Genomic DNA, 13,173 nt, shown 5'->3' on the forward strand with positions numbered 1-13,173 from the left:
AAAGCAGTGACCTCTCCCATTGTGAGAGCTCCAAAGTTTGATAAAATGCCATGTCTCCTACGGGAAGTGTGATAAAGTAGCTGTACACAGAGTGCTTGTTAAAAACCTCCTCCACTCTGCAGGACAAACTGAACTCTGCGTGACAAGACTTATCCTGCCCCCAGTCGCATTAGCTCAAAATGTACGGGGCAGTAAATATCTCAGGGAGGCAAATATCAGTGAAGAACTTTCTAACAAAATTCAACCAGGGGATTTAGAGACCATTGTCCAGGCTGAGACGATCTAAAACAACTTCTCTGTTGAAGCCCACTTCAGTATTTGACCATACGCTTCCCCAGAGCAAGAGAGGTGCCAATTTAATTCTGTCAGAGACATATTCTAGATTGAGTTCAGAGTGTAAAACAAAATGGGGCTAGCTGGCGGAAGATTGAGTAACCACCTTAGAATTCTGTTTTCCTTCACCTGGGTGGGGGAGGCATTATGATGCCCCCAAGTCCCTGCGCCATAAGTAGCTGTAGGGACACACTGAAGAGTGAACATCTTGATATGGTACAAATAGCGCCCCTACCTTCCCTTCCAGTGACGTTAAACAGAGACTAGGCCGCCCTCTTCAGTTTCATGCATGCTGACTTCGCATGGCATTGCCTGGTATTAGAGGAATCAAAAGTGATGCCGAGATAACTAAAATTCTGTACGAAGCATTAGGAGTGATCTAACAACTTTAAGGATGACAGATTTCTCCTTCCTGGGCCACAACAACAAAAAAGCATAATTGGTGTATAATAAAGCTGGGATGAATGCGTTATTACTTTTTTGTACTTCCTTGGTAGACAGAGACAAGTGGGTGCTTAGTTAATTCATATAAATAATAAATAGCAGAGGTGGCAAAACGCATCCCTGACGCACCCCACTCACTAATAGAAAAACACAGAAACTTCACCAGCTCGACGGTACCCCACAGTTTCATGTAGGGAATACAGAAAATTAACCAAGGGGGCTTTTAACCCTAAATTTATGAGAATCAACCACAGCTTGGCTCTGTGCACACAGTCAAATGCAGAAAAAAGGACCATAAAGGCCAGCTACATCGGGCAGCATCTGGCAATGGTGCATTTGCTCATCATTAGATACAAGTTCCGGACGTGCTCCAATGTACCTAGCCCCAGACAGAAATTATATTGACAGGGGCACAGAATGTTATTATCACTAACCCAAGACTGCAGATGATTAAAATTAACCCTCCCTAGGATTTTCACTGACCTATCAATTAGGGATTTTGGCCTGTAACATTTTCGTCTCCCTTTTTAAATATTGGTAGAATTATAGAGAAGCCCAGGAATTAGTAACCATGCTGCACAATGAATAATTAAATATATTAGTGAGCACGGCCCCAGAACTCAGGGTTACATTTTGGTAGTTCCAAAGGGAATCTAATTGGGCCCCAGGGTTTTACCACTACTACTCTGCCTGATCGCTACCTCCACTTCCGGAAGTGAGATCTGGAGGGCAGGGAAGCATGCTAACTGTACATTCAGCCTTTCATTACACACCTTATCTGAGGGAAGCTGATAGATTGTAGAGAATTGCTTAACTCACTCCTGACCACAAATGTTTTGGACAAGGAGCTGATTAGGAGGGGTATCCCGCTGGGGGAACCTGTTAGCCTTGCTGGAATTCTGAGAAGCTGCTAGCTCCAGCTCTTCCCAGTCCTTTTTATTCAAGAGATTCTTCCTATCTGTGAGTATCCACTTATAGTCCTGCCTTGCCTCGCTGACCACCATAGCATCTCTCAGTCGCTCCATCAGAGCCTTTCACAAACAGCAGTTAACCATTAAACAGTCTGCATTAAACCAACATGGGTGGTCTGGGGCAAAGCGATATGGGAGTGGGACAGTACAGGGTGTGGCTTATAGAAAAACTCAAGGGTTACAGGGACTATGGAGCTTTCTGGGATAAAATGACTAGGGTTCTTGGTCAATATTGCCTGTTTTTGAAGCAGGGATCTAAAATTGATAATAACACAGTCCCCTTTAGAGGTGATAGGGCCAGGGCCTATCCAGCCGATCCTTTGAGTAAAAAGAATTTTGTCTGCAAGAGAAAAATCTCTTTTCTGGACTATCCAATCCAGTACTTTGTTGTGCAAATCCCCATATGACTCCTCAAAGTGTTTTTGTAGAGGAATAAGCCAGTCAAAACCAACACATAAGGGCATACAGATAGGGGGAGGTTTATGATAGTTATAGTGCAGTTAGGGGACAGGTCTGGGTAAGCTAAGTGTTCCTCTACACACCCCACCACAGAACTGGAGACTGGTATGCTGATGACCAGGGCCAATCCAGGTGCAGGAAGGGCAAAAGAAGGCGCTCCTGTCAGCGTTAAATTCAGTTGTAGGAGTAGAGCAATGGGGTTGGGCAAATTAACGTCTGGAGGATTGAGCGGGCCTGAGACTTTTGCACCAAAATGGATATGAGCTGGGTTTCAAGAACTCCCAAACGAGTGAGAACTGGAGTGAGCTAAGACCGAATCAGAACCTTGATTTTATCTGTGTAGTAATTGATTGGCAACTCTTTCCTACCAAAGTCAGGTGGAAATATTGAGGTGCCTATCTCTGAGGACATTGAAAGCTAAACCACCTTGAACCGCTGCAGGCATCTTGTCTATAGAGAAGTCTGTCTGAGTGACAGCTTTGGGGAATCCACACCGCTGACCCCTCTTAGATTTGTTAACCTTAACAGACTCCTTATGCTCTCCAGTGGTGGGATTATCTGCCAATACCAGCTGAGGAGATTTGACTTTGAACAAGTGATAAACAGATTCAGGTGAGCTTCATCCAAGGGAACAATAATATTACAAGAGTTTAGGGACAGTCTCCTCTCTGTGAGGGCAATTTCCATGCTTATAGCCACCACTGCGCTCGCTAATATGCAATCTATTGAGGTACACTTCATTGGAGGGCAGGGGCAAGCAGGCACCAGATGCCTTCCCTTTCACCGTGATGGATATGCAATGACCATGATCATGAGAGGCCTGAATGAGGAGGAAGGCAATGACTTGGAACAACCCTTTAAGCAAGGAAAAGCAAAACAAGCTAGTGGTCATGGCCAGAGGGAATTGCTCCTTAAAAGGGACCCAGTAAGCAATTCAAACTACCAGATTGATGCGTCCTACGAAACTAGTAGCATACGATCATAGAAAACTTACTGAAGCATGGCCCCTCTGCACTTGATTAGCGGTGGCACTGTAAACCTGCAGCTGCCCTCAGGAACCTCTTCAGTATAAACAATACAGAGACAGACTGAAATACAGACAAATGAAATACGCCTGTAATATGATCAAGACACTGAAACAGGCCAGGAGGAAACCTTCTGCCCCCTGTTTACTGCTGATCTCCGGTTTGAGAAAAGCTCATGAAAGAAGCCTACGATCCTGAGACCAAGTGTGCTGTCACTAAAAGTGCTTGGAGGTTGAGTTCCTCCACCCTGCATGTGCGGATGATGGCGGCGATACCTCCCGGCACAAAGAAAAGTGTGACAGGTAGTCGAGGCGCTAGGTGGCGCACAGCGGAATGGCTGCCTTCGGGTGAAGCTCCCGCAGCCCAGCGACGAAATCCTTCATAATCCTTCCTGACAGTCGTCTTTTGCTGCCTGCACGGACCTGTGTGGACGGCCCGACATCCCTACCGCAGCCTGAGCGCTGTTTCATCCTTGGTGGCCCGGCAATATCGGACTGGGGAGCCGCTGCGAGCTGCGCCGGCTGTGGCGGACGTCCCATTGGAGCCGAGACCGGGAGGCTGCCGTAGCGTGAGGCCGGTGCTTCCCACGTGGGCGACAGGCCTCGCCTCCGGATCCGAGGCTGCGGGCGGCGGCCCTGCGGCGTGCCTGCGGGGGTCGCTGTGGCCCACACTGGATACCCCTGGCCGGGGGCGAGGGGATGACCTAGGTGGCAGCGGGGTGCCCGGCGGGCGCTGGCGCTGGTGAGGGGCGTGTCCGGCTGAGGTCATGGCCGCGGCGGCTGCCTTCCCGGCCCTCAACTGATCCTTGCTGCGGCGTGGTGCTGCCTCGCTCGCCCCGGTTTGTGCGGATCTCTCGCCCCCCCCGCTGGTGCCTGGCTGCCTGCCCACTGGGGGCGATTGACTGACCGACGGATCGGCGGATCGGCGGAGGTGCGGGGCCCGGAGGGACTGCCTGCCTGGTGCACTGATTGCTGGCCCTCCTGCGCCGGAGCCTACGTTGTGGAGCCCGCGCTGGGGAGAGACGGGACTGAGCAGGGAGCCATTGGCCTGGGGGCGCTGGACGGCGGTGCGTGCTGTCTCCCCCTGACTGGCGAGTCACGGTTGCGGGACCTACGTGTGGGGCTCGCCTTGGATCCTTCTTACCCCCGCCTGCCTGGCTCTTCCCTGCTGGCGATCCGCGCAGGGGTCGCCCCGGACGCTCAAGGTGTGGTGCTACCTGCTGCGGAGGTGAGGGTTACGCTTGGGTGATCGTGATCGGTCCCGGGTGCGGAGGCTGGTCTCCAGCGGGGTCCCACGTAGCAGGTGGAGGGGGTCGAACTGGGTGCCTGTGGTTGATCCTGTGACCCGCTGCACGGTCTGGAGGTTTCCCCCCTCCCCTGCACTGCCGCACTACCCCTTTGCTTTTTGCCCTCGTGGCCGGACTCGCGGTCCGGACGCGCCCTCGATCCTGCTGTGGGCAGCTTGACAGCGCCGCCATGGGGAAGCCGGACAGTCGTCAGCCTCGCCTCACTTTCGAGCCCAAGAAGCAGACCAGGTCGCAGCCGGAGGCCGCTGCGGGGGGGTCGACGTCGGTGGAGGCCCCACCGGGGAAGGATGTCAAGTCCATACTGCTGGATATGCGGCAAAGTCTAGCGACCATAGTGGACAAAATGGATTCCATGCAATCCCGCATGGACTCGATTGTGCATAAGGTTGACAGCCATGGCGAACGCCTCACAGAGACGGAGAGGCGTATCTCAGACACCGAAGATCGCACAACGGAACTGTCTGCCACTGTGGCGCGCATGGACAAAGTCCTCCACGTAATAGCAGCCAAAAATGAGGAATTGGAAGCGCGCAGTCGGAGGAACAATATCCGTTTAATTGGCATTCCAGAATCGACCCACACGGGCAAGATGGAGGACTATGTGGAGGGTCTCCTGCGAGAGGTGGTGGGCACGGACTCCCTATCTCCTCAGTTCATCGTCGAAAGGGCACACAGATCTCTGGCCCTGAGACCGCCGCCGGGGGCTCCCCCCGCCCTATTATCGCACGCTTGCTGAACTTCCGTGATCGAGATGTCGCGCTTCGGACGGCGAGGGAGAAGAAGACCCTATCCTACGGCGGCACAGCCTTCACTATATTCCCGGACTTCACCCCGGTGGTTCAGGAGGAGCGGAAGAAATTCGTCCAGGTCAAGCACAAACTGCGAGCTGCACAAATTGACTATGCGCTTCTTTACCCGGCCCGCCTGCGCATCACTCATCAAGGGAAACACATTTTTTGCACTAAACCCCAACAGGCGGAGGAGTTCTTGAAGCGACTCAAGAAACGTGACCAGGACTGCCCCTCTTCGCCGGCACCAGGATGACGGTGCTGGATCGTTGTCCTGTCGACTCTGAGACTGTTGCTTGTCAGCTGGTAAGGTGTTGCGCGTGTCTGCCATTGTGGGACTTGACATGGGGACCCATGGACCTAGCTGTGTTCACTGTGAGGGGATGTTAGCGGAGTTCAACACTTCTTTAGCTTGCATTAGACTCTCAGGACTCTATTGTTTCGCTGGGCGCCCTTTTGTCCATGGAGAGGGTCCGGCCCTCGGGCTGGGCGCACTCTTCTGGCTCGAGGGGTTACTGTGTATTCACCTAGACTGTCCTCCCAAGGGTATTACCCACTTGACTTTAAGTTTACATGTTGCTCCCAGATGGCACTTGCTATAGAGGGGATTTGCTTCGGGGTGGGGGGGAGGGGGACTGTCCAGATAGCATGTTTGGGATGCTGCTGTGGGTGGGGGGTGGGGGGGGAGTTGGGGATTTGGTGTGTATGCTAGTTTTGAATGGTATGTGGCGATGTTGGCATTGTCTTCTTCACATTGTTCGGGGGGCGGTGGTTGCATTGTATTGCTGTGTTTGAGTCTTCTTCTTTTCCATGAGTGATCCGCAGACACGTAGGGACTCTACTGGGCAGCTTAACTTTTTGACCTGGAATGTGAGGGGCTTGGGAGACCACAGAAAGCGTAGACATGTCCTGGCATACCTGGATAGGCATCACATAGGGGTAGCCTTTCTTCAGGAGATGCACCTGGACCCCTCCAGGCCTGTGTTGTTTGCGTCGCGTTGGGCTGTGCACCGTACCTTCTCATCTTACTCCACCTATTCGCGTGGGGTGGCCATCCTCATTAGGAAACATACCCCTTTTGTGCAAATGGGTGAACGGATTGATCGGGAGGGCAGGTATTGTGTTGTTTGGGGGCGCATGGGCGTGGACACGCTCACTTTGGCGTGCTATTATGGTCCCAACACAGATGATCCGTCTTGCCTTCAAACGCTATGGGGAGAGATTTTACGTATCGGTTCCACTTACCTAGTGTGGGGAGGTGACTTTAACATAGCTGTTGACCCCGAGAGGGATAGGGCGAATCCTGGCCCACACCACTACTCCCGCTCGCAGGCATATGTGCATGACCTCCTTACTGAGCGTCATTTGCTGGACACGTGGCGTTCTAGGCACCCGGCGACAAGGGAGGGCACGCACTGGACTGCCGCGCACTCCACGTGGGCGAGACTGGACTATATCCTAGTTTCCCCGGGGCTTGCTCCCACGATAGGCTGGGTAAAACACCTTGCTCGTACATACTCCGATCATGCCCCGGTCCTGCTGAGCGTTGAATTGACTGACCTCGCTGGCTCTCCGATGTCGTGGAGACTGCAGCCAACTGCCCTGCTGGACGACGTCTTCCGGTCCGAAATTGCACAGGATATTGAGAGCTTCTTCCAGCGCAACGGTGGCACGGTGGACAGTGTTGCAGTGGTGTGGGAGGCTTTTAAAGTCACAATTAGAGGACTGTGCATCTCGAAAGGGGTGGGGGTCCTCAGGGTTCTGCGTAGTACCCTTCGTAAACTCGAGACTGACCTTAAAGACTTGGAGACTGCCCCCACGTTTCACACTGATGCTGGGGCGCAGGCCCGATTCCGCGAACTATTGTCCGACTATAAAGAAACTGCGGACAGAGAGGTTCGGTTCAGGGGGAAATACTTTCAGGCTCGCAGCTACGGGGAGGGGGAGCGCCCGGGTAAATACCTGGCTTGGGCAATCCGGCCGCCTCGTTTTAACAACCAAGTCCTCGAGATCCAGGGTAGCTCGGGGGAGCTCCACAGGGACACCCGGTCTATCATGCAAGCATTCGTTGCTCATTATACTGAACTATACTCCTCCGTTCACACTAAACCGCCGGAGTTGGGTCCCTATTTGGGTGAGATCACATTGGGATGGCTCTCTGATGCACAGAGGAAGTTCCTCATGGCACCGCTTGGGATTGATGAAATTCGTGAGGCCATCAGGCAAATGGCCTCGGGGAAGGCCCCGGGACTCGACGGGCTCCCGATCGAGTTTTATAAATCGTACATAGATATCCTTGCCCCGATTTTGAAAGTGGTGTTTGAAGAAGCCCACACGCTGGGAAAACTTCCCCCTACCATGAGAGAGGCCTTGATTACCTCCCTCTTGAAGCCGGGCAAACCGGCGACCTCCCCTGACTCCTACCGGCCTCTGTCCCTCCTTAACTGTGACGCAAAGATCCTCTTTAAAACTCTGGCTAACCGGTTGACGCTCCTTATGGAGGGACTAGTACTCCCGGATCAGTCGGGCTTCATACCAGGCAGGGCAACGTCGCACAACCTGCGCACGCTGTTTGCAACTTTACAGAATGTGGCCCCCAGCCTCCAGATGGTGGCAGTCTTTTTGGACGCGACGAAAGCGTTCGACTCCCTAGAGTGGGATTACCTGGTAGCGGTGCTGACTAGTATGGGTTTTCCCCTGGTTTTCCTGGGCTGGATAGCTATCCTCTACGGTGGCCCCTGTGCCAGGGTCTTAATCAACGGTAGGACATCGGAGCCCTTTGGAATCGCCCGTGGGACCAGGCAGGGGTGCCCCTTATCCCCTCTCTTGTTTGCGCTGGCGCTGGAGCCCCTCGCCTCGCGGTTGCGACAGAGTCATCAACACAGGGCACTGTTTTGCGAGCAGCGGCAGCTTCTGCTGTCGCTTTACGCAGATGACATTACTTTGTATGTGCGTGACCCCCAAAATAACCTGAACCCGCTACTCCGGGAATTCATAACGTACGGAGAGATGTCGGGCGTGCGAATCAATTGGTCAAAGTCTCAGATCCTCCATCTGACGGATGGATGTCGGACGTTCTCACTTGACTATCCCATAGAATGGTGTGAGTCTGACGTAAAATATCTCGGCATTAAGATTTCTCGTGATAGGGAGGAACTGATGCGATCAAATTATGGTACGGCGTTGACACACGTCTCCTCCTGTGTGGACCGCTGGATTACGCTCCCCCTCTCGATGGCAGGACGTGCCGCCTTGATTAAGATGGTAGTGCTCCCTCGACTTTTATATTTGTTTATGAACATTCCCTTCCCCCCGGGCCGGCATTTTTTCACTCGCTTACGCTCGGAATTGATTCGGCTTGTGTGGGGTGGGAAGAGACCTAGGCTGAAGTGGGCTGTGATGACCTCTCCCTACTCGCGGGGGGGTTTGGATGTACCGGACCTGGAGTTATATTATTATTGCGCTCAAGCGCACTATGCGTTTTACTGGTTCCACCCCGTTGCATTTATGCCCCAACTCGCTGCGGAGGACTGGCTGGCGGCTCCTCTGCCCCTGCGCGGCCTGCTGCATAGTACTCTCCCTCATAATACCACGAATTATAACGCCTTGCAGGGAACAGTGAGGGCGTGGCTGGAGATATCTAAGCGAGTGGCGAGCTCGTTCCTGTACTCGCCCCTTCTCCCCATTGCCTACCACCCGCTGCTGCCCCTTCTACAAGAGAGATTGTTCCAAGATTTGATTCGCAAATTGGGGATTCAGAGGTGGGGAGATCTATTCTCTGCTGGGCGCTTCCGCGACCGGGAACACTTCTTCGACGGGTACACGCCTATCCCTCTGGAGCTTTTCACCTACATGAGACTGAGGCATGGAATGCGGTCCATATTGCAGACATTTCCGGCGGAGCCCGAAATCACTGGTCCATTGCATAGAGTCCTACAGGCGTCCTCGCCCTCCCACTTGGTCTCCATACTGTACCACACAGTTCGCTCTGACACTGCACTTGACACTTCACGGGCCCGTGGGGAGTGGGAGCGGGAGTTGGGGCTGGAGCTGGGGGATGACAGGTGGTCGTATTGTTGCATACAGACAGAGCAGATTTCTGCGAGCAGTAGACACCGTGTCATTCACTTTAAGTTCCTGAACCGCCTGTACTGCACACCGGTCACCAAGTACAAATTTCAGCTGCAGAACTCGGATAACTGCGGGAGGTGTCGTGCCCCTCATGCAGACTTTCTACACTTATCCTGGGATTGCCCTGCAATTCAGACCTACTGGACCCAAGTGTACTCTGCCGTTTCGCGGATGGTGGACCTGCCCCTTGAGCCCGAACCGGTGCAGGCGCTATTGGGTTATACCAAACATATTCCGCGAGCGAGCCGCAAGTTTGTCACAATGGCGTTGCTGTTGGCGAAACGGCGTATAGCATGCCGGTGGGGTAGGGGGAGGGCCCCGAAATTTAAGGAATGGCTCAAAGACCTTGTCTACTGCCAAGAGCAGATACTGACATACTCCGACCTGCTCCCTGCTCGATCCCGTCCGGCTGATGTTTGGGGACCATTACAATGTTACCTGCTGCAATACCCGGGAGCCCTGACGGAGGACGCTCCCCCTCTGGCCCATGACGACACTACTTCTGGTGCTCTTGACGCACATCCTGTGCAAGGTGACGGATGAACTGTTGCAGAACTGTGGGGGTGAGGGTTGTGTTCCCATGTCCCCTGGCTTCCCCTTCTCCCTGGGCAGCCACTCTGATCCCTCTTCCACGATCCCCATGCCAGGTTGATTGGTTTGCAGGCCTGTTACACGTGATATATGGGTAGCGGTCACGCCTTGGGTGAGGTATAATGCATGGGGGAGCTCCACCCGCGGGCCCCCCACGTCTACATTGAACGCTTAACTTGTGTATTGCTCTACTGCCAGCTGTTCATGCCCCCTGTCCCTGCGCCAAGACTCATGCTACTTTATGTGTTGCTGTTCATGTGCCCCCCGGACACGCAATGGATGTGCTGCTGTGATGATTTCGAACTTGAAATGCCACTGAATATCGCTTATGGTTATTGTATGATTGTAATGTTTTGGTAAAAATTCAATAAACAAAGTTAAAAAAAAAAAAAAACCACCCAAAAAAAAAAAAAAATGTGACAGGTAGTCCCCAGCAGTACAGCGCTTACCATGCTCGGGGTCCAGAGCTGGTACTAAAGCACTTGGGGGTTGAGCTCCTACCTCCTCCAGGTGCGGCTGATGGTAGCAGTGTCTCTTGGCACAAGGAAAAGAGGGACAGGTAGGCCTCAACAGTATAGCACTTCCTGCCCTGCGGGTCTAGAGCTGGCACTAGGGGTTGAGCTCCTCCCCTCTGCAGCTGCTGCTGATGGCAGCAATACCTCCTGGCACAAGCAAAAAAGAAGGACAGGTAATCCCCCACCTGTAGAGCGCTTCCCCAATTAATCAAATTCCTGATATTTCCCATACACAACATCTCCTTCCACATTCTCCTTCAATCTGCCACCAAAGGTATCTCCATGCATGCCGCTAAGAACACCTTTCATTTTTGTTCTGTACAAGCCCCCTTTCTCCTTTTTGACGCTTTGGGCTTCTTTATCCTGGTCATCTTTAATGACTACAGACTCTGTACAAGCATTAAAGATAATCAGATGTTTTTATGGCAATGGAATTGTCCCTATTTGTTTCATTTCTTTAAGGCACTTACTTCTCTTAACCCGTCCCTCATCAGCAACATTCCAACTCTCATCCTCTGATGAGTCCACATGTATTTCCTTATTCATTAGACTAATTATAATCTCCCTCATTTCACTCTATATATACCTCCTCAAAATCCGCTGAGACGGAACACCTTTGGGAATCACTGTCTCACTCTTCCCTTCATCTAACATCCTTACACCACACTACCTTAACCAATCAAAACATCTTAAATACCTTCTAAGCAGCTAAGATAGCCCCTTGTCTGAAGCACAAATTCTTTTAACACTGTCATTTTTTTAAATATTCTCTCCATTTAAAGGGCTCTTCATTGTCGGAATGCTGTACGCCTACACATTTCCGTTATTTTCTATTGGTTATCGCCCAAACTAAGATGGCTGGCCAAACATCATACATGTTAGCACACGGCTAACCCTCTGCCTTGTTTCTACTGGCGTTTGGCGTTATTACACAAGCATGTGCTGTTACACTTGTTTCTACAGGAGATAGGAGCACCAAACTATCTATACGTCTGATCCACCTAAAATTGGATGACTTCTATCCTGAAAAGGGTCATCTTTTAACAACAAATTAAAGCGAAACCTATTAATTGCTGACTGTTAATACACTGCGTTGCCTATATGTTGAAAGGTAAGAACTCTACGATTTAATTCAATAAGACCTTTTGTCCCACTTCATCTTTATATTCGAACCATCATTCTACCTTTCACACACTTCTGTAAATTCGAAGACTCCATCCAACACAATCATTCTTTTAACAATATACACACTAAAAGATTACTTATCTTTGCTGGGGCAGCATTTAAAAGTGGGGGAAGATTCAGAGTTATGGGCTTATATAGTGGGTGTTGTTCTCATTCTGTTGTTATGGTGATATGCATTCTTTAAACAAGCTGATGTGGGAGTGGCATTAAAAGACTTAATGGATAATGCTAACCTCTGAACGTAATGAAATCAGATGCTATAGGTTATGGCATTGCAATGTAGATGCAGTGGCCGTACATCAGGATATATGGCCCAGTGCTACTCCTTTGTCTTCAAAGGAGCTGTCCACATTTTGATATTCTAACTATACATGGAGTGGAACTGAACGTCTTTTTGACTATGGTTGTTAGATGTACAGAATATATAGTAATATAATCTTCCCATTGTATGTAGCTACCTGCAGCAATCATGAGGAAAAGCCAAGGTAACAAGAAGCCAGACTTACTTAACATATTCGACGTTTACAATTTCCACCATCCATTCACCAGTGCAGAGCGTGAAGGAATTAATACAGAGGAGCTGTTTCCATCACAATTGAAAATTGTTAGCAGTATGTCACTGCTATACTGCTCTGAAAACTTACCTTGACATTATAAGAGAAGCTTTGTACGTAAAATGCAGAAACTGCAGTGAAGTACGTAACAAATTCCCACTGAAAGACCAACAAATCAGAAAAATGTTTTGGGAAATAGTACACAGTAACACATGATATGAATGGGGTATGCTATCCGTAATGATAGTGTTAATTGTTTATTCACTGTATATGAATAAAAAGTGACCAATTACAGAGAGACTATGATAAGCTTAGAATCTTGTCGGTCCAGTGGGATCCATGCAGACTCATATCATTAGCATTTTACAAAGTCTTCAGTTTGGTGCAGTTCCAAGATGTGTTTAGACTGAAAAACATATTGATACGTGCTCTAATTATAAATCACTGCCCTCATAAATGCAGCATTTTCACAAGTGTAAGCATCCCATTTTCATTTTGTTTCAGGGAGGAGCCCAGATTTCAGGTTCCATTCCAGCTTCTAACATCTCTTATGGACATTGATGCTCTCCTGACTAAATGGAGATGTAAGTTTATCTTTTTTTGATTGTCAAGCCATTCCATTAATCATGAAATATTACATCCCAAACATATTGTGTAATGAGCATTTGCAGCCCAATAGTGTTTTGGTAACTGGGGGCTTATTACCAGCATGTTGATGAAATAATCTATATTTTATTTATTTGGTGTCATGCTTGCACAGCATTTTTTAGTCAATGCCTGTTTGCTACCCTTTTCGGCACACCATTTTCTGCTGGTGCATTTAAATGATTCTCTCATCCTACAAAACAAACCCTGGTGGGCTTTTGCTAAA

At 50.4% G+C, this 13,173-nt stretch overlaps 1 protein-coding gene across 1 annotated transcript in view; it reads left to right on the forward strand.

The window, feature by feature from the left end:
• The window catches only part of TDO2 (tryptophan 2,3-dioxygenase), a 161,558-nt gene that overhangs the window by 133,668 nt on the left and 14,717 nt on the right, over positions 1–13,173 (forward strand). The window contains exon 10 of the mRNA XM_085641715.1: positions 12,807–12,886. Coding sequence (XP_085497841.1) covers positions 12,807–12,886 — 80 coding nt within the window. The remainder of the gene's footprint in view (positions 1–12,806; positions 12,887–13,173) is intronic.

This window comes from Triturus cristatus, chromosome 2_2 (assembly GCF_964204655.1).
Source record: "Triturus cristatus chromosome 2_2, aTriCri1.1, whole genome shotgun sequence".
Classification (NCBI taxonomy): Eukaryota; Metazoa; Chordata; class Amphibia; order Caudata; family Salamandridae; genus Triturus; species Triturus cristatus.